Source organism: Melanaphis sacchari, unplaced genomic scaffold (assembly GCF_002803265.2).
Source record: "Melanaphis sacchari strain LSU unplaced genomic scaffold, SCAv2.0 Contig43_pilon_pilon, whole genome shotgun sequence".
In the NCBI taxonomy this organism is placed as follows: domain Eukaryota; kingdom Metazoa; phylum Arthropoda; class Insecta; order Hemiptera; family Aphididae; genus Melanaphis; species Melanaphis sacchari.
In genome coordinates, this window is record NW_020271284.1 from 1,419,013 (window position 1) to 1,439,172 (window position 20,160).

At 26.8% G+C, this 20,160-nt stretch overlaps 1 protein-coding gene across 1 annotated transcript; it reads left to right on the forward strand.

The window, feature by feature from the left end:
* The first annotated feature begins 14,556 nt into the window (after positions 1–14,556).
* Positions 14,557–18,733, forward strand: LOC112597699 (glutenin, high molecular weight subunit DX5-like). Its single transcript, XM_025343868.1, has 5 exons — positions 14,557–14,664; positions 16,747–16,958; positions 17,397–17,647; positions 17,714–17,967; positions 18,267–18,733. The coding sequence occupies exons 1-5, from the start codon at positions 14,656–14,658 to the stop codon at positions 18,543–18,545; spliced, it is 1,005 nt and encodes a 334-aa protein (XP_025199653.1). The 5' UTR covers positions 14,557–14,655; the 3' UTR covers positions 18,546–18,733.
* Positions 18,734–20,160: the final 1,427 nt, after the last annotated feature.

Here is a 20,160-nt window from a genome sequence, read left to right on the forward strand (position 1 = left end):
GAGTATCTGCAACACAACAAACATTTCAATCGCATTACAATTTATATTACATGCTTTGTATAATTTAATACCATGTACTATTATACTATTAACCTGTCTCACTCGTCGTATTTTAGGCCTCATTTATTGTAGTAGGCACGGATAGGTTGCTATCTACTAGATATATGTACGTTCTATAATTATAATGTTTTATTTATGGTTATTTAATATATTATTTTACTTTTAAATCAATAAAACATGTTATGATCTTTCGACATTAATAAACAACCATTTGATATAAAGTAGGTTTTAAAAGCTCTCTTCAATAACTAATATATTTAGATTAATCGGTGAATATTTAATATAAATGAAAAAATATATTACAAATTCAAAAGCGTATAATAATTTATAAAGACTGAAAATATACTTTACATGATAATATTATATTTATATTGACACAAAATAGTTAAATAACTTAATGAGTTGTAAATATTTGTAACTAAATAATGTACAAAAGTATACTTACAGCTGAGATTATATTATAAAAAATAATTTTCAAAAGTAAATCACTGTGTAAGTATACCACACACATGTTAAAATGCCATTATTTAATATGTATTGACAGTTGACACTGATACAATTATCATTACTATTATATATTATTAAATTAGTCATATTAGAAACGATTAACTACGAAATTATAAAAATGTATAGTATCCCATTAACAGATTATAACTTATTATTGTCTTGCTATTAATTATTTGTCTCTGCATTAAAGGTTAGTTATTTTAAATATTAAATTACAACAAATTTTGTTAAATTAATTTAAACAATTGTACCGAGTTAGGTTAAATAGTCAATATTTTATTTAAAAAAAAAAATGCTTTCTTACATACAACCTTTTTTTACAATTTTCTCGAAAACGATAATTTAAAAATAATCTTTTTAAAATTATAATATACAATCTATCATTCGATATCCAATGTATGATATAGTATTTCGTGAAAATGTAAACGACTTTCTACTTGATCCTATCACCTTATATTAAATAGAAGAGAATCCTTAAATAATTATGTAATTATTTAAATTCTAACCTTAAGAGTTTTTAAATATTTTTTAAAACTATGTTTTTAAATACTTAAAATTGTATACCATTGAAGATGAATGTTGTGAGGTGGCAGTATACATTTTTTTTTTTTTTTAACCAGAATGACCTCTCTTCCTAAAAAAATTTCTGAAAATGTTAGTGCATTTAATTATTTAAACAAATTTTTCTGGATTATTAAACTTCATTTACTTAGAATAATAGTCGTTGATTATAATCTAAAGTTTATATAAAATAGACACTGTAGAACGCTTTTTAATAGCATACGGATAAAACGGGTAAACTTAAATATTCAAAAAATTATAGTTAATATAATAAATTATATAGTAAGGAAATTTTTAAAGCATATTATTGGATAACCTAGTAGGTATGACGCCAATGACTGAAACAACAAATAACGCAAGTTCGTCTGCACTCTACACACTACTGCACATTCCGCACTTTGTACATTAAATTATTATAATAATATATTAAGACAATATTTTCATTATACTAATTTGCCATCTACAACATTATAATATCATAGCGGCGTGACCTAAAATGTAGAACGTCATCATATTGTCACGAACATCCACGTTTCGGCGGCTAACCAGATGCGTTTTGACTGGTCGCCAAAACTACGTTGGCCCATTTCGCTGAACCGTGCCTTTAATATATTATTATTGTTGTTATGTAGTCGAAGAACAGTTATTTGATTACCTTCTTCTCTTCTCCTATACCTATGTCGACGAAACACGCGATTTGAATTAATGTCGTTTTGCCGCCTGCAGAGGAACCTACGAACGAATATCATATACGACTACACCTATTTATCTACATCATTTTAGGTGCGCGAAAATTTAATTTTACTAAATTTAAGCCACCACTCCGGGCCAAATCGTGTAGCGTGTAGCGTTATAATATTGTGTACGAACAAGAGATCAATGACAACAATAATTATCGCTTTAATCGGTGTACTAGCTTTAGGTATTATCTTGCTGAGCATACTACGATAATTACACAACATACCTAGTCACTGCAACTCACTGGTTAGTCGGTACTCAGTAGGTTAGGTATAGGTACAAAATCTTCAGAGTAAATCTTACTAACCATATGTTTTAATCATTATTTTTATAATATACATAGAAAAAAAACACACACACGCGTAAATATTTTTAATCGCGTAGGAATGTAGTGAAAATATTATTTTAGCTTTTAGCACAATAGACGCGCACTAGTGCGATGTGTAAATTGTTGAATAGACGCACTTAAAGCGTTGCTTACCTATAATAAATAATGTTGTATACGTATACTACGCAATACAGTCCTATTTGCAGCTATAATAGGCTATTGTAATATTTATTTTATGAATGTATACTATAGGTACACAGTACACACGTTAAGCGGAATCAGAGACTAATAATAACAATAAAAAACGTATAGATGCTAAAACGTTGAGAGTTCGGTTGCCGTAAGAGTGCATCGTCATCGAAGTATCTTGCACATCCGCATTTTATTACTACTTATTTAAATTATTAATCCCAAAATATTTCTCTGTCCTCTATTATAAAACGTTCAGTTAAAACGAAATATAGTATATAACCTTAAGACTTTAAAGCAAGAACCTTAATGACGTAGTTATACTTTTTGGTGCTGAATTCTTAAAACAATATCATTGATTATAAATATTAATATACGAGTACCTATACCATTTCTAGCAAATATTTATAATTAATTTAAATGTTAAACTAACGACTCAATTAATAACATGACTAGTATAATATCTTCAAGACTCTGACGAAACATAATTAACGAAGACTAAAACAACACGAATGTTAAGTGTATAATACATTTCACACTGTAAATTTAAGTTATTTACAATACAACTATCTGGTATTTATACTTATTTACTAAAAATTATCATTTTGAACATTGTATATGTATAATATATAACTTAAAGTGACCGATATAAACAAATAATCCCGTTTCAAATCTCTTTTCAAAAAAAAAAAAAAATCTTCTTACGCTCAAGTGGTAGGCAAACGGGGGCTAGTTTGGGAATCCCAGTTTTTTGTTCAGTTTTAAAACCCCGCGACCGCTACAAATTCATACCAGTCCATTCTACATACCGATAAACTACTACTATCAGTACTCCGTTCTGAGTACGGCCGACCGCACACCGAAATAACAAAACTGCCTTAAACAGTGTCAGTTATCCTAACACAGTTTTGTTGAAAATACAACATAAGAAATTACGTTGCCCACCACAAACGTGATCAGAATATATTATTATCATAATATTTATTATATCGTATCGTTATTTATTTTCTTTGTCGATTCGCAGCATATCGCGCGCCCAACACAGAGGATTCGCCGACAACGTCGAGGACGCGGTGCAGGCTGTGCCGTTTTACGGTAGCGGCAAGGGCAAGTTTCTGGTGATTCACCCGTCGGGCAAGACCACGGTAGAGGACCACAGGCCGCCGCAGTTGGCGGACGGGCCCAAGGACGACGAAGAGGACGTGGGCCAAGAGGAGGAGAACGGATCCGCGGACCCGTCGCCCTCCGACCCGCCCAACGAGTCGGTGAGCGTCAACCTGCCGCCGGACAACGCGTCGGTGGCCGAAGCCAAGCCCGTGGGCCTGGCGATCGCGGGCACCGGCGGCGTGGCGTCTTCGAAGCCCGTGGCCACAGCCGTGGTCGGTCCCGGCGGCCTGGCCCTGGCCAAACCGGTGGCCACGGCCATCGCGGGCATACCGGGCGCCGAAGCGCTGGTCGGCGTGGCCGGCAGCGGCGGCAAGCACAGGCAGAAGGTCGCCGCCGCCGCCGCCGCCCCCGTTTCCAGCACACCGCACCCGATCAAGACGGCGGCCGTCAAGACCAGGAGGTCGGCCGGCCCGCGCGGACCACCGGCCGTGCCGCAGGTGTGGCCCACTTACCCGCTGTACAAGATACCCGAGTCACACGCTTGGGGTTTCATACTCAGGCCCGTGTACGGAATCGCTGAGAACGTCAACTGACGGACCAGTCGGCCAGCGCGCGACGGATATTGTTAATATTATACACGACCACGAAAATAAAGTATGGGGCTAGGATTTACGTGCAATATAATAATATATGGCGAAATACGCATTTTGTTTTAAAATCACTCGAAATTCGATATCAATCATTAAAACAGTTTTACGCGAAGATCGAACGCAAATAATGCAGCAAAGTATTTTACTGTATCGGTTTTGCAAACTCTACCGGATAATTCTTCGACAGATGTTCTTAATTTAACTATATTATACTCCTCACCTTTACTGTATTATTTACCTTTGAAAATAGAACAAACTCCGAAATCGTGTAGGCGTCTAAATAAACGTCACGCAAAAAAAAAAAAAAAAATTTAGTAATTTACACCGCAAACTCGAGTCATATTGACGATCGTAGAACTGACTTATGAACAACATCTTATCTTTTACTCGCTATAACCGGCGATGCCAGTTTATACGTAAATGGCTTGTTTATGACGTATAAAATAATAGTCATAGACCTACATTTTATGAATATGATTTTACAACAATAGTCTTTTTAAATAAATTCTCAAAAACTTAAAATATGTAATTGTATGCATTTCGGTTCGAGTTTTCAAAAAGTGAAAGAAAACAAATTATTCTATTCAATTCAGAACAGTACCTCGGAGTCAAATCGTAAATTAAACCAACAATCAATATATTCTGTTTGAAGGAAAATAAAATATTTTAATGCATAGAAATCCTAGTCCTAATAATGTATAATAATATTAATATGATATCATAGTCCTTGCCATTCGATAATCATTATTATATTTAACGCGTAAACTTTTATTTATTATTACATAATTTTATATATACAGTTAAACGAAATGATTTTTTTTTTTAAATATTTATATTTTTTCTACCATTTTTATGTGGGTGGATGACTCCCGCAATGCAGTATAATAGTATAATGTACACGCTTAGATGATAGTCATTATAGTATACAATATGTGACCATTGAAGCGACGCATTTATGTTTTTTAGACAAATCATATATTCGTATAGTTGACGGTAAAAAAATATACTCATCAATTCATAATACGATTGATGGTCAGCGACGCATCACCATTCTCATTCCACTCCAGCCATTGGTTGCGCCATAGGTTGGCACAAAAATGATTAATGTGTAAACCATTCGATATGATATTATTTTTACGTTTATATTGTGCATGCATTACAATATTATTATAATACATTACATGTACGGTTAATAACTATGTTTGTTGTTTTTATTTCCTCCGTTTATGATTAAAATTGAAATTCCAATTCAATAAATTTAAACATTATTCATTAACTATTGTATATGGCTGGTATACTGAAATAAACTGATTCCTGATGACACCTAATACTTCTAAAAAAATATTATTTCTTTTATGTTTTTTAAATAACAAATTTATTACACCTTTAATCTATATATGTTTTATATATTTATTTATTATATTTTAAATAGATGACGAATCGTTGATTAAACGATAAATACTTAAAAGTTAAATAAATAATCAATTTAGTTTTACAAACTTCACGATTTTTTTGTTTTATATATTTTTATTTATTCCACAAATTGGCTACTTGTTTCAACTGAATGGTAGAAGCACTCCTCTATCATTTTTTTTTCATAACACTTACAAATGTTAGTAATTAAACTTATGAAATATCAATTAACTTAAAATTGTTTATTTAAGATTTTTAATTTATTTTAATAATTATCTAAACTTAAAAGTATTTGCAATAAATTTTACTAATAATTGTAACTCTTTAGTAGAACAACTAAAATATTTTAATTTTCTTGAACCTTAATATAAAAAAATATTAATTAAAAAATAATTTATGGTTCAAACCGAATACTGTGAAGTATAATAATATACATTTATATTGTAGATACTTAACATGCATATAAAAGCAGTCATTAACTAAAACGATTAAAAACATAACGATTATTTTGAATTAGGATAAAACTAATATGACTATTATAATAAGATTTATGTATGCGACCAATTATATCATTATATAATTTGAGTGATTTAAATGCATTATTATAAAATATTGATCTTGTAACGTTATTTCATAAAATATAATATTCATTACATAAAATAAACAACATCTTTTAATAGAAAAATAATAGTGAAATTTTTGTTTTTATGTATACCTAAGAATTAATGTCATAATCCAAATTTTTATAATGCGTAGTGACAGTACAAGCTTTTTGGACAGTCACGTTAATCTTTATTTCAATTGTTGACATTATAAGGAAAGGTTAGATTATTTAGATTATTATATTAGATTAAGTTATAGATGCATACCTCAATCATTATTTTTAGATTTTGTTTAATTTTTCAGCAAAATTATTTGACTGATAATTGGTTTATGATCGCTTAAAACTCAATAATACTATTTACCATTTGATCGTGTTGGTTTTATTTGTTTACACAATGAATTGAAACGAGAAAGGAAGGTTTCAAGTATAACATATTTTTTGATGGATTAAAAAAAAAACCAAGCCGGACGGAACTACTATCTAATTTTACTCCTTTTGTCACAAGATTTAGTAATTTCTGTTGCGTGTTATGATGATATCAGATTTGAATTAAAAATAATTCATTAAAATCATAAACGAGTGTATTATAGTTATAAAACGCATGGTATTATAGTTGTTAGGCTATTATTATTTTTTTTTTAAATTTCAAACTTGATTTTTAGTTACAGAGGAAATTACTAAAAACAATTCTAAATACTTATTATCATTTATTTTGTATACCAAAGTGTTCAGTTTTATATGGATATTTTCAATTAGGTACATTTTTATTTTACTTGAAAATGGCGTGAACAACAAAATATTAAAAAAAAAAAATCTTTTTATCAATAAATCTAAAATTATAAAGTCACAAATCCTTTTTAGTAGTACAATACATTAATTTAATATTAAAAAAAAAAACTCATATGAAATTTGAATGCGTTTCATGAATATAAATAATATAATATATAAAATATATACGACGAACAAAAGTAACAAAGTATGAAATATGCTTATAAATAAAATATTAATAAATATCATCTGAATACGCAGTAATTGTACGTGGGTGAGTATTATATATTTCATTTTATTATATTATGTTACATATACGCTATGGTCAAAGCAACGGCGTATTCAACACTACCACGTAAGAGGAATAAATACATTTTTCACGTTATTTAAGACGCATAGCCGTTCATAGTTATTAAAGTATTAAAAAAAATGAAAGTTATTAGTTGAATAAAAATGTCTAATAGAGCGATATTTTGAATAGAACAATGTATATTTTATATTCACCAAGCATGCTCACCCCCATTTTTCCCTTCAGTAGTAAATTTATTCAAATTATGATTTTTGGAATTTTTAAATATACTTTAAGATCATATTTTCAATTTTATAAGATTTATTACATAACTTACTAAAAAAATATTTTAAGATGATACAAACTTTTGTTTTAAAAATGAGAATTCTTTTCACAGTTGTTAATTATTTAGTAAATATTTTATTTTATTATTATTATTATTTTTTTTTTGAAAATATTGTTGTGCCTAATTTAAAATTTGTACGAGTAGTTTTTAAGTTATTAAAATATACTTAGGATTATACTAAGGATAATAAACCTTAAAAATATAAAATATATGGTGTAATTTTAGATCTAGTACTCATTATACTTGGTCCATTTCGTTTTTACAAATTATAAATGTTAATAGATTATTATTGATTAGGTTAAAATTGTCAAATCATCATATTATATTCAAAACCTATATCATATACCAGGTATATTATACCTATATTATCCTTAGTACACAAAGTTAAATAACTATAATTACTCGTTTGAATTTTGATTTTTATATCTTAACATTTTTAGAAAAATGATCAACTAAATAACTGATTAGTTTATAATAAATTTAATATTTAAATGATTCAATAATAGATTTTTTAGTGAAACAAGAGATTGAGCATGGTTATTGAATTGCCTTTTATGTATACATAATGCTATGTAATAATAGTGCTAATTTAATATATTAAACGTCGTACGATGAAATCAAAAGATATCATGACAATGAATGCTTTTAAGATTATTGATTAGACGCTAAACACTCCACCAATAAATTAAAAATTTTAAATGACGCAAAAATATTATTTTAATGTAATACATATATTATGTTAGCTGCAATCTATAGGAGTAATAATATCTATTATTGATATTTAAAAAAAAATCAGATCATCAACGAGGAATTTAAAGGGTTGGCAATTATTTATGAATAAATTGTTTGTGTACATTTAATTTATTTGAATCATTTTAATATAATATAATATACTATTTATAAGATCTATAATAACAGTAATTATTTTGGACGTCAGTGGTTATTACAGTATACAATACAATATACTAAGAATATTCAAATTTGCACTTAAACAAACTGGTTATAGATATCTAATGTATGCATAATGTATACACATGTAATAAGTAGTAATAACCGTTGCTTATAATAGGTAGTATAAAAGAATCATAATATATTTTTTTCAACTACCCCGAACTCCAAAGTAAAAAAAAAAAAAAAATGCACGTTTTATAATTTATACTACTTTTGTCTTCTAATGACGTTTCTTAAAAGGTAATTATCCTCTAACGTGTTTTAAGTAATCATAAATAAAATATACGTGTTTTTTTTTTTCATGAATTTAACCAATTTAAGTTTTTCAATTTATTCTGCTTCCCGTGAACGTATGTAGTATGTTAACGGAAACACACGACTTTAGAGTAGATACTAGATACACATAGAAATTAAACACATCACGACTACAACTACATTTTTAAACTAAAACATAATTATTTATTATTTTCAATAGAAAAAATATATTTTTAATAATAATTCAAAATAAATAGAATGATGTTTTTAACATGAATATTATGATTATTTTGAACTCATTAAACCACGACCTCTCAGTTGTCGTTTAAGTCGTGAAGCTAACCTTCGTACGTGTAATGGTGAGAATTGAATTTACTATAATATTATACTGTACAGTGTTCGTACTACATGAATGATATTTAAAACGTATAGTAATATTATATCGAACTAAAATCTATCACGCACACAATTGGTTGTACAATATCATTTGTTTACCTTTATTTATTATATCAGCCAGCTAAATGAATTAAGAGCTATAATAACATATTGTATTATTGCCTACAGATTGCAGTGTATAATATTTTCTTTAATCATAAAGTTTATTTAATCAAAGTGCGTCTTGAATTTGTTTAGTTTTTGTCTGGATGGGAAACAATCGACGTGTGTTAATTTAAAAAGGGCTGTGTAGGTCGTTTGGCATCGATAAAGCTAGGCTTGGCTCGCCTATATAACATACATGCCGCGTCTACGAGCGGCCAGAATAAAATGTAAGGCTGTATGTAAAATAATAATAAAAAAAGTTGGAACAAACATGGTATGTTCCTATACGTCAAATAAACCAGATTGCTCAGTACGTACGTCCTATCGCGATGGGATTCAGGTCGAAGACCTTTCAAATTTACGCTAGCTGCATAATGCAAACCATGTATGCCACACCATCGTTGCATGCGTGTGCAACTTTGAAGGGTATTTTTTGAGAATTAACAACGAAATATGAAAATGGTACCGTAATAATCTAGTCTAGGTCTAAAAACCAACCCCTATTCGTAAAACATTTGGAACTCATCGGGTACGTTTTGTTAAACGATAATAATCGACATCAAGTCAAGTATTGCTGATGTGATTGTACAGTTTATGTTATACCAGATGGCAGATGCGTTAACGAGGAAACCGCATTACCAGAAAAAAATTATAATCCTGCAGTCGTCGGGCTATTACATTAATGAAATCTGGTCTCGTCTGACAGTAAAAAAATGTCTTTGCTTCAAAGATTTTTATCGTGCCTATGATGAATGCCTATTGTGACAATATTATAATATTATAATTTATTAAATCGTTCGAATAGAACTCATATTATGCATTTAAACAGTACATAAAAAATCCATACAGATGTTAGGAAAAACTTAGTGTATTAACGTTTAACAATTGAACGATTTGTTCCACCGACTTTTTGTAGCTTAAATAATACCAAAAATAAGTTATAAAAATATTTAAAAACGATTTTTCTGCATATATTACAATGACGATTGAATGATAAATAGAGCTTATATTTTGTTGTAGTTACCTTTTTATATTATATTACTATTCTAGTTCATTACAATTATGAATAGATAAGCTAAAATTTAATTTTTGACTATAAATAAAATTTAAAAAACTTTTAGACTTGAATATTAGGATTTTTTTATTACTTTTATGATATTATACATAGACAAAAGTACTAAGTTTTAATTTTTTTAGTCACATATTCTTGATGATATTTGTTTATGAATACTAATAACTTAATTATAATACATTTAAAAACTTAATAATATAGCAAATTAAATATAAAGAAAAGTATACTATATTTTAATTTCTTAGCTGTATGATGGTAATCACATTAATATTTTATATAACTTAAAGTATATTTACATTTAAAATAATGTGATTATAATAAAATTTTCTATGCAAAAACATGTAAATCATGTGTATATTTTTGCACTTTAAATACATGTGTCATGCATATTATATTTTCTGATTGTTTAAAATCGAAAAATAATACATTTTTATAACTATAGAGTGTATATTATAAAATTATACATCATACATTAGGTGGATATTTAAAAATGTTTAGTTTTTTTTTAATTTAATTTAAATTGAATTCATATAGTATGCAAGTTTATTAAATAACAAGCACTCGTTTTGTAGTAACCAAAATAGGATTTTTTTTCTTTCATAACAATTTTATATTTTGATATAATTTTAATATTTGCTTACTGAAATAAATTATGAATAAAGTTTATTATCTATGCAAACATTTATAATATTATAGAATATAATATAATATATTTCATGTTTATGTAATAAAGTGAAAAATTGTTTTTAATTTTTGAACCAAAACTTAAAAACATTGAATTGAGAAAATAATCTTTCCATTTAATTTTTTGTTCTCGATTTGTAAATTATACCAATTCATTTTAAATATTTTGAATATTTTGGGCTTACAATAATTTTATATTAAAATAAAGATATTTTCAATAAATGTACTAATTTGTTAATATTTTAAGTAGATATTATAAAATTTTGTGAAATAGATGAACTGCTTTATTCCCATTTGATAAATCATTGAATACATACAATTGATGTTGTAGTATAATAATATACTGTAATTCACTAGATAATAATAAATTATTAAATCTTAGCTCACTTTGATGATGAAACAGTTTAACTACAAAAGAATATTTATATGAGCTTTATATTTTTTTAACAATATCATTATGCATTAAAAATCATATAAAAGACGAAAAACTAATAATATTATAATGAAAACTGGAAGACATTGGCCTTGGCGGGTGACAGTAGAAAATATTCTAGAAGATGGCTATAAGTCGACTACTTATCTCTTGTAGGTAATATCATAACTTCCATAGTAAGTTATGAAATCTGAATTTCCAAATGAGTGTGCGGGAGAATGAAATAAAAACCATATAATAAATTACAATGCGATATTTATCCAGAATGAAACTGACCATAGGCGGGTCGAATGATTTTGGAATACGATACCATTTGAAGTTCTCGGTCAGGGTCAACGGCCCAAAGTTAACGTTTTTTTTTACATAATTTATTATTATTATTTTTTTCGTATAGATATAAATACTCGTTCAGTTAGATTAATTTATCGTTTATTAGACCGGTTCTTTGGAAGTGCATGTAAAGCGAGCCTACGCGCAAATCTCGAGTAAATAACTTTGCGGTACGGGTAATATTATTCAATGTTCTTAGCTGCCACAATGTTTTAAACTCATGTAACGTTCAAACATGTTTATGTCTCCTTAAACCCATTAAATATAAATCCGATAATCGTGTTGTATATGTATACACATTAGATAAATGTCAACATCATAATAATATAATAGGTAGGTAGTAGGTACCGTGAGAATATCCATACCTTTAAGAATCAATAATCATGTCATCAAATGGTGTTATTGTTTTTTTTTTGTTTTTGTTACATAGGTACCTTCTTTATTTTCAATTGTTTCTTCAATCAAAAATTATTATTAATTTTGTTAAATTTTTTACTCAGCGTAATACTTGTGCCATAATAGACAAATAGCTGTTCTTATAAATTATAAAATAAACGCATTAATATTAAAAATAAATAAATAAATAATAGGTCATAAAGTACAATATCTATACGAAATAGATAAAGATAAGTTATCAGTTTGTTTTAAGAAAAAAAAATATAAAAAATAAAAATACTTATTAAAATTCACAATGATCAATGATAAAAAATGAATTAGAAAACTCATCTTTTTGCGAACATCATCTAATGATTTTATACGAATTAAATCGAATTAAATATCATTTATATATAAAAATTATAATTAGGTAATAGATACTAATATTCATGTAATTGTATAAATTTAATGAAATAATATTATTAATAATTGAATAGCCATCATTAATTTATTTAGAGAAAAAAGTATTGAATCTTCGTACTTTGTGGTTAGTTGTTAGTTTGTTATCATTAACATTTTTCAAAAAGTATGGCTTAGAATACAATGATGAAAACTAGTAGACTAAAATATTTTTATGGTACCTGTACATGATACACTAAAACATATAAATATTAAAGTATACAAAAAGTTAACAGTGGATTTAGTATCCACTATTAACATCCACTGTTTCATTTTAAATAAACGTTAACATTCGTTTATATTAGAAATAATTTTTAAACCTTATGTAAAAAAATCAAATATTGTATCCATTTATATTTTGTATTATTAAGGTTTGTTTTCTACTTTCTGATTTGGATTCAAACTGATTTGTAAATATATAACCTTTAAACTAAACAAAGAGATTGAGTGTCAAAATTTTATATTATCATTATAATTATTATATTGTCAATATAAACGATTTAATTTAACTGACATATTATGACAAATAACAAGTGCTAATCACTATATTGCAATGTATAACACTTTTTCTTCTCATTTGCATTAAGGTATGTGTATAGATTTATCTTATAGGTGCTTATTAAAATTTTATTGTATCAATAGTGATAGGTGACAACATTGCTTTTATGACACTTTTGTGTGCCAATCATATTTATATAACGTATTTACCATTAATACACATTGTTCTATATTTTATTTAACTGAAGCTTGTGTGCAGTTAATTGCAAAGTACTTGACAACAAATTAATAAGATATTTAAATTAGAATTTAGAAAGTTTTATGGCATAATATCCATCACTGTGGATCACATAATAATTAATCTTCTGATGGATGGATCATTTTCTATAATTATTGGAATACTTGTAAAAATGATGCTATTTATTTCATAATTAATTACCATTTTTTTTTCAAATTAAGATTTATTTAGTGATCTTTAAATGTATTAATATATAGGTAAATAATGTATAATATATATGTTTATTATAAATAATTTTAGCTGTTATTTATTTATTTATTTATTAAAAATATACGGGTTGCCCCTTTAACATTAAAGTACAATACAATTTATTAGAATAATAGTAGAAAATTTAGATAAATAAAATATTATATGTAAATAACAGAATTACAATTTAATTAAACACTCATTTAAATAATTAAGTAAGCGATTAAAACACATATATTAAACTTAAAAGTTATAAACAGAGTTTAAGAACATTAGAACAAATTATCATCAAAAGAGGGGTCCTCATTAGCAAGTGACATAATTCGTCTTAAAGGCTCATTTTGCAGATAATTAGTGTTGGCGTTATAAAATAATTATATTTATAATACACGAATTATTGTTTTTTTTTATAAAAACTTTTCTATATTTATCAAATATTAATTATTATAAAAATATTTAATTAATATACTTTTGAATAATTTCATGTTTAACCCATTAGATAATTAACGTTAGGTATAATTTATTAAATATACGTCAAATACATGAATGATGCATTCAATATTATGATGTCTTAAAATATAAAATGTTTTTTAATTTAATTGATTTTAATTGAAAGTATAATACAGTTCTAGTTCATTAACAAAATATGAAAAATAAATAAGTGTATTCGATGAACTAGTTGAGCTACCTACATAATTATTTTATTATATTAAAATAATGTTTGTTATTACAAACAGGTCTTAATAATATATATATATATATAAATATATACATATATTATAGATGTATAATTCAGATAGTTGTCGATTTTTACACTTTGATCGAGATCATGTCAAGAATCTATAATTTTTTTGTTTTTTCCATACCTACCGTAAGTCTTTAGCTTGGTTTTACCGAAGCGAATCGTTGGGCAATTACCTCAGTTCAATGGTAGGGAGTCGAACTCCTTTATAAGCCTTGCATCTGGACGTTCCTCGTACACTTCACTGAACTGATCTTCTCAAGTCTGCAATCATGTTCAAGGTAAGCATTATTGTAGTCATTTTGGTATTTTACATTTTTAAAAAAAATATATAGCTATTGTTAAGATAATTAAATTTTTAAATACTATTGAAGGTGACATTAATAAAATTATCGTAGTTTTTACTTACAAATTTTAGTTATTTAATAACTAATAGTATTTGTAGTAGTATAAATCAAGTCAAAATATTTATTTAATGTATATTGGTTCATATAAGAATAATAAGTTAAAAATAAATTTAAAATTCTTTATTCTAGTATAGTTATTTACTGCCAATATTTTTAACATGTATTTTACCTTTTTATGTAAGTACTTATAATTAAAATTTTTTAATATACAACTAATCTAACTATAGCTAATTGTTAAGCCTTTATAATAATAGCTTATAAAATTGTACTATTTTTTTATTTTTAATATGCATAGAATATAATATATAATATTATATTTTTTATAAGTACATCGAAAAACAACAATTAATCTTTTACAAAATATTATTTTATACCATTATACTTTTTATGAAGAAAGTAGAATTTAGGTATCTGCGTTAAATTAAACCATTTTATTAATTTAATTCAAATCTTTAAATTTTCAAAATGTTTTTTAATGGTAGGCGATATATTGCTTAATTTTAATTGAGAGCATAGTGGCAATAACCTTTCTTAACCTCGAAATCTTAATCAGCTCAAGATTAATGCGTATAATAGGTAGGTATTAGTATAATATAATTTACGCCCAAATGTATAATAATCATGACCATCCATTAATTTGCAATTTAGTAGTGTTAGAAAAAAAAAAACTCGTTTTATTTTGTCAGATCAACGAACTATGATCTCAGTGCAAATATTCTAGTGCTCCGTTCCATTTATTATTTATTTATTTGTAAATGAGTAACATTATAATTAAACTACTCACTTATTAAAATACAACATATTTATAATCACATTAAAAATAATATTTTTTTAAATAAAATTCATATATAGTACTATTTGCATAATAATAATTAAAAAAAAAAAAAAAGTGTTCTTTACAATATCCTAGACTAATATTCAAAAAATATTATATTTTAATATTTCAATTAACTGTACTTTTAGAATCTTATAATCCTATACGTATATAAGTAGATTAAAATATTTTGATATTACAAGTTCATAAATTTAAAATATATATAAGGTAAAAATGTTTGTAATTTATTACTCATCAATACATATGACTGTAGTGAATATACAAAATATTTGATCTGTTTTTTTATTTTTTTATACATTATTAATTAATCGTAACAATTAACTAAAAAATTTAAAATAACAAAATAATTTTTTTTAAGCTACTGGTAAACCAATTTTTTTTTTTTTTGTAGCAATTTAGTAAATTTAACTAAACATAATGACGTTTTATTATATTAAAATTGAATAATAATGAATAATGAATCGAAAATCATAATTTTGCGAATATGCGCGTATGATGAGTTATGATTCAAAATAGTCGTATTTATTAACGTAGTAGTTATAGTCTTAAATCGTTTCCAAATAATTTCTATATATTATCTAATCTTGTTTTGACAAAAATATAGTTCGATATTATATATTGATAAAAGCATTTGTTTTCTATTCAATACATTGTTTGTCACCGTATCCGGGACGAAAGTAGTGAAGGGAATCTAGGATGCCATGTAGAGTATTCCACATATAATTAAAATCTTGCATAAGTATAGTTCTTTGTAATGATACCAACGGTATCAGAAACTAACTGGTAATAGAAGCTAATAATATTGTTATTAATACATTAATTATAAGTCATTTAATACGCAATAGTTGAAAATTAACTTGACATGGATTTAATACTTTATAAATACGAAGTGTTGCATTTACTTATGAAATATTGTATAATTTGTTTCGAGTCGACTAAGCAAAAATATATATTTTACTATATAGAAACATATAAATTTATAGGTACTCTCATCCGTCATATTTGTTTTTAAACATGGTTAAAGCGATAAAATAAAATAGTTAACTTGTTATTGTTTATGTTATATATCCCTATGTTAACCATTTACAATGTTGTTTAACTAATATATTAATATATTACAGTTTCTAACTCTATCTTGCCTATTGGCAGTCAGTGTTCAATGCAAGATCTCACAAAATCAGGCTGTACCATACTATCCTCAACCGTATCCGGCAACATATCCTCAAGTATATCCTCAATTTTACTCTGCACAACCGAAATACAGTGTGCAACCCGCCTATGTAGCAACCGCCTCATATCCAGCCCCTGTAGCCTACCGACAAGTCTTTGTACCGTAAGTGTAATATTTTTTAATAAAAATAAAATAACAGTATTATGTTTAGACATGTATAATTTATAAATCTACATTTTACTAAAAATCTACTCTCAAATAAAGAGGGTAAAACTGTATTTTATATTTTGAATATACTTTATTATGATATACTGTAGCATTATTATTTCATAAAAATACATATTAACTATAATTTACTCAAAATCAAATGTAGTATATTACATAATATTATTATATATTCAAAAATATTGTAAAATAATATTAGATACATATATAAAAAATAATACGAGTAATTTTTAAACATCAAATAGATATGTCATATGAGTAATATTTTTAAATTTTCATGATAAATATAGAAATTTATAAAAGCGTCAGATAAAATTAATTAAAATATTTTCTCTTTGATATAAAATATTTATTTTTTTTTTATGTCTTTTTTAGAGCTAATCCTGCCTACAATCCTTATTATTACGGATACGCTCCTTATCCAGCCAATCCACAAGTTCAGCAGTACCCATATCCTTACGTTCAGAATGATGGAACCCAACCCGCTGCAGCTCAACCCGGTTGGGGAGAATACTTGTCAAACAGTTTCTGGAGCTATGTACCTAACTTCCCTTACGTTACGTCTGGAGCTCAACCAACTTCGGAAGCAGAAAGTGGCACGGCTGCTGCAACCTCTGAAACTTCAGGTACGGCAATAAAATTTTAAAAATAAATAAGAACAAAATTATATGAATGCTTTTTTTCATTTACAGCCGAAAACACAAGTCCAGGAAAAGGTGACAAACCAGCAGAAGGATCCAAATCAGAACAAGCTACTAGCGGTGAACAACCTTCTCAATCACCTTCTAAACAATTCGCAGCTTATCCTTTACCGTATTTCGGACAAGCACCTTATCAACAAGCTGTCTATGATCCAGTTAAATTGAATGCAGCGAACAATGGCGCAGTTTCAAGTTTTCTTTTCCCCAAAAGTCAATTTCAATCTGTATTCCAACAACCACAACCGGTAATGAAACACAGCTATTGTTAAATTACGCAAAAGACATAATTCACACTGCATAAATATATTTTGAACTATGCTCTTAGATAATAATTTATAAAAAAAAAAAATTTTAAAACATAATTATTATGTTATTATATATTTAATATACGTTTACACTAATCAAATCGGGTTTTACGGAGACTCAATTAAGAAGTACTGAAATTTCTCTATTTGTTGTCTATAAATTATAATCTTATTAATTACCTAATATACAATATTCTTATTATGTAACTATTATTGACAATTTATTTTAATTTTAACAGGTTGCTGATCAAAAATACTACCAGACCCCACAGTCTAACCAAGGTACCGCAGCACAAGCTTACCAGAGATACTTGCAATCCCAAAAACAATATTTACAGGGACAATACCAACAAGATCAACCGTTCCAACAACAAACGGAACTATTCCAACAACAATATGATCAACAACCTCAGAAAGACGAATCCTCTGTTGTCGTAGATTCTAATGTAACCGGACTCCAAGTCAATGCTGAAGGCCAACAGCTACCACAATCTAAAGTAGCTACAGGTTCGAACTAATTTGGAGCTATTACCCGACTGAATTATTTTATACAATATTCCAATTCAATTATAATTTTATAATTTTATTTTATATAATTAATGTTAAATTAAATCAATATTAATATGATAGTAACGTGAGCCAATTCAATGCACACAATACTATTATTGTATAGAAGCTGAGTTAAAATACGAATTTATTGTCAAATAATAAGTATTTCGAAAATATCCTTGTATTTTAAAACTACTTTTTTCAATATGTAATACAAAATTATTGATTAATAAAAAAAAATGTATTTATTTTGCTTAAATAGTTTTAACACCCTTCAACCAGTTTATATTTTTCATGCGATAATCTTATATCAACTATCTATGACATAATACACTGAAATCAAACTTTATTTTTAAAAATATGTTGAAAAGCACATATTACAGCTCTAGCCGGATCGTTTAAAGTTTATATTAGTTTTAATAGATTAGAGTATTATCAAAATTATACTTTAAAAAATACGAGAGAGGGGGAAAAGGTAACATAAGAACTCGATAATATGATTTTTATTACTTTTTATAAATATAATTTTATTGGCTACATATTAGTGATATTATTATATACCTATGCAATAGACTAAAATGGCTATATATATATAAAATTTTATTTAAAAATCTGAAATTAAAATGTCTCTCGTATGTATATAATAGGTCCAACGATAGCAGTAGCTCAGCCACAGGGTATCGCGTTTGCCGGAATCGGCGGCCGAGCCGGAGCTGAACCTATAGGCACAGCGATTGTAGGAAAAAACGCTACAGCAATTGCAGGCCCCAGTGCTACTGCTATATCACTGGACGTAGCACCAACAATAAACTTAACGCCAGTTCACAAGCTCACAACAGCCTATGTGGCAAAATATGCTCCCGAACTGGGAGTTTACAAAGTGGCTGAAATCAAAACATAGTTAAATTATAAATTTGTATTTAGTACCTAGACACATTTGTGATAATAATTTTATACTAAAATTAAAATAATTTAGTTTTTTTTTATATTTATGGTCAATGAAATAAAATGCCAACAATCTTGCCTGGTTTTATAATAATATAATATACATATTATAGGCAATTCACATATAATATATATATATTTTTTTTTATTGGTCTTTATTCTACATCAAGAATTACGCCATAATCATTTTATGAATTAACATAATAATAAAATATTAGAATTATTGAAAATTGTAAATTTAAATATTAAAAAATAAAAAATAAATTGAAATTGAAATTAATTAAAACTACGTATTTATAACCGGATATAAATTTTATTTTATTTTTTATTTATTATTTTATATAACGATATGGGACGTGCCCAATTTAATACAAAATTAAAATACATAATAACTGTTATTTGTACAAGATATTTTAAAGTTAAGTTGATAGGTCTTTATTGGCTATGTCCATTAATCGGTGTAATGGTTAACTTTTTGCGTAGTTGGTGTTAAAAATTGGCGAGGAAAATAAAAAACTAGTATTAAAGAATGGTATTTTGAAATTAATTTAAGTTAATCGTTCTAAAGAATCTATAAGGCCATCAATAAAATGCTAAAATTCCTAAAGAAAGTCATATTAGCTTCAAATCTTCTGTTAG

What these genes read in the sequence shown, in the direction of transcription:
- LOC112597699 (XM_025343868.1), top strand. An exon ending in TACCGACAAGTCTTTGTACC is followed by an intron (nt 16,959 to 17,396) that starts GTAAGTGTAATA and finishes TGTCTTTTTTAG; the next exon opens with AGCTAATCCTGCCTACAATC. An exon ending in TGCAACCTCTGAAACTTCAG is followed by an intron (nt 17,648 to 17,713) that starts GTACGGCAATAA and finishes TTTCATTTACAG; the next exon opens with CCGAAAACACAAGTCCAGGA.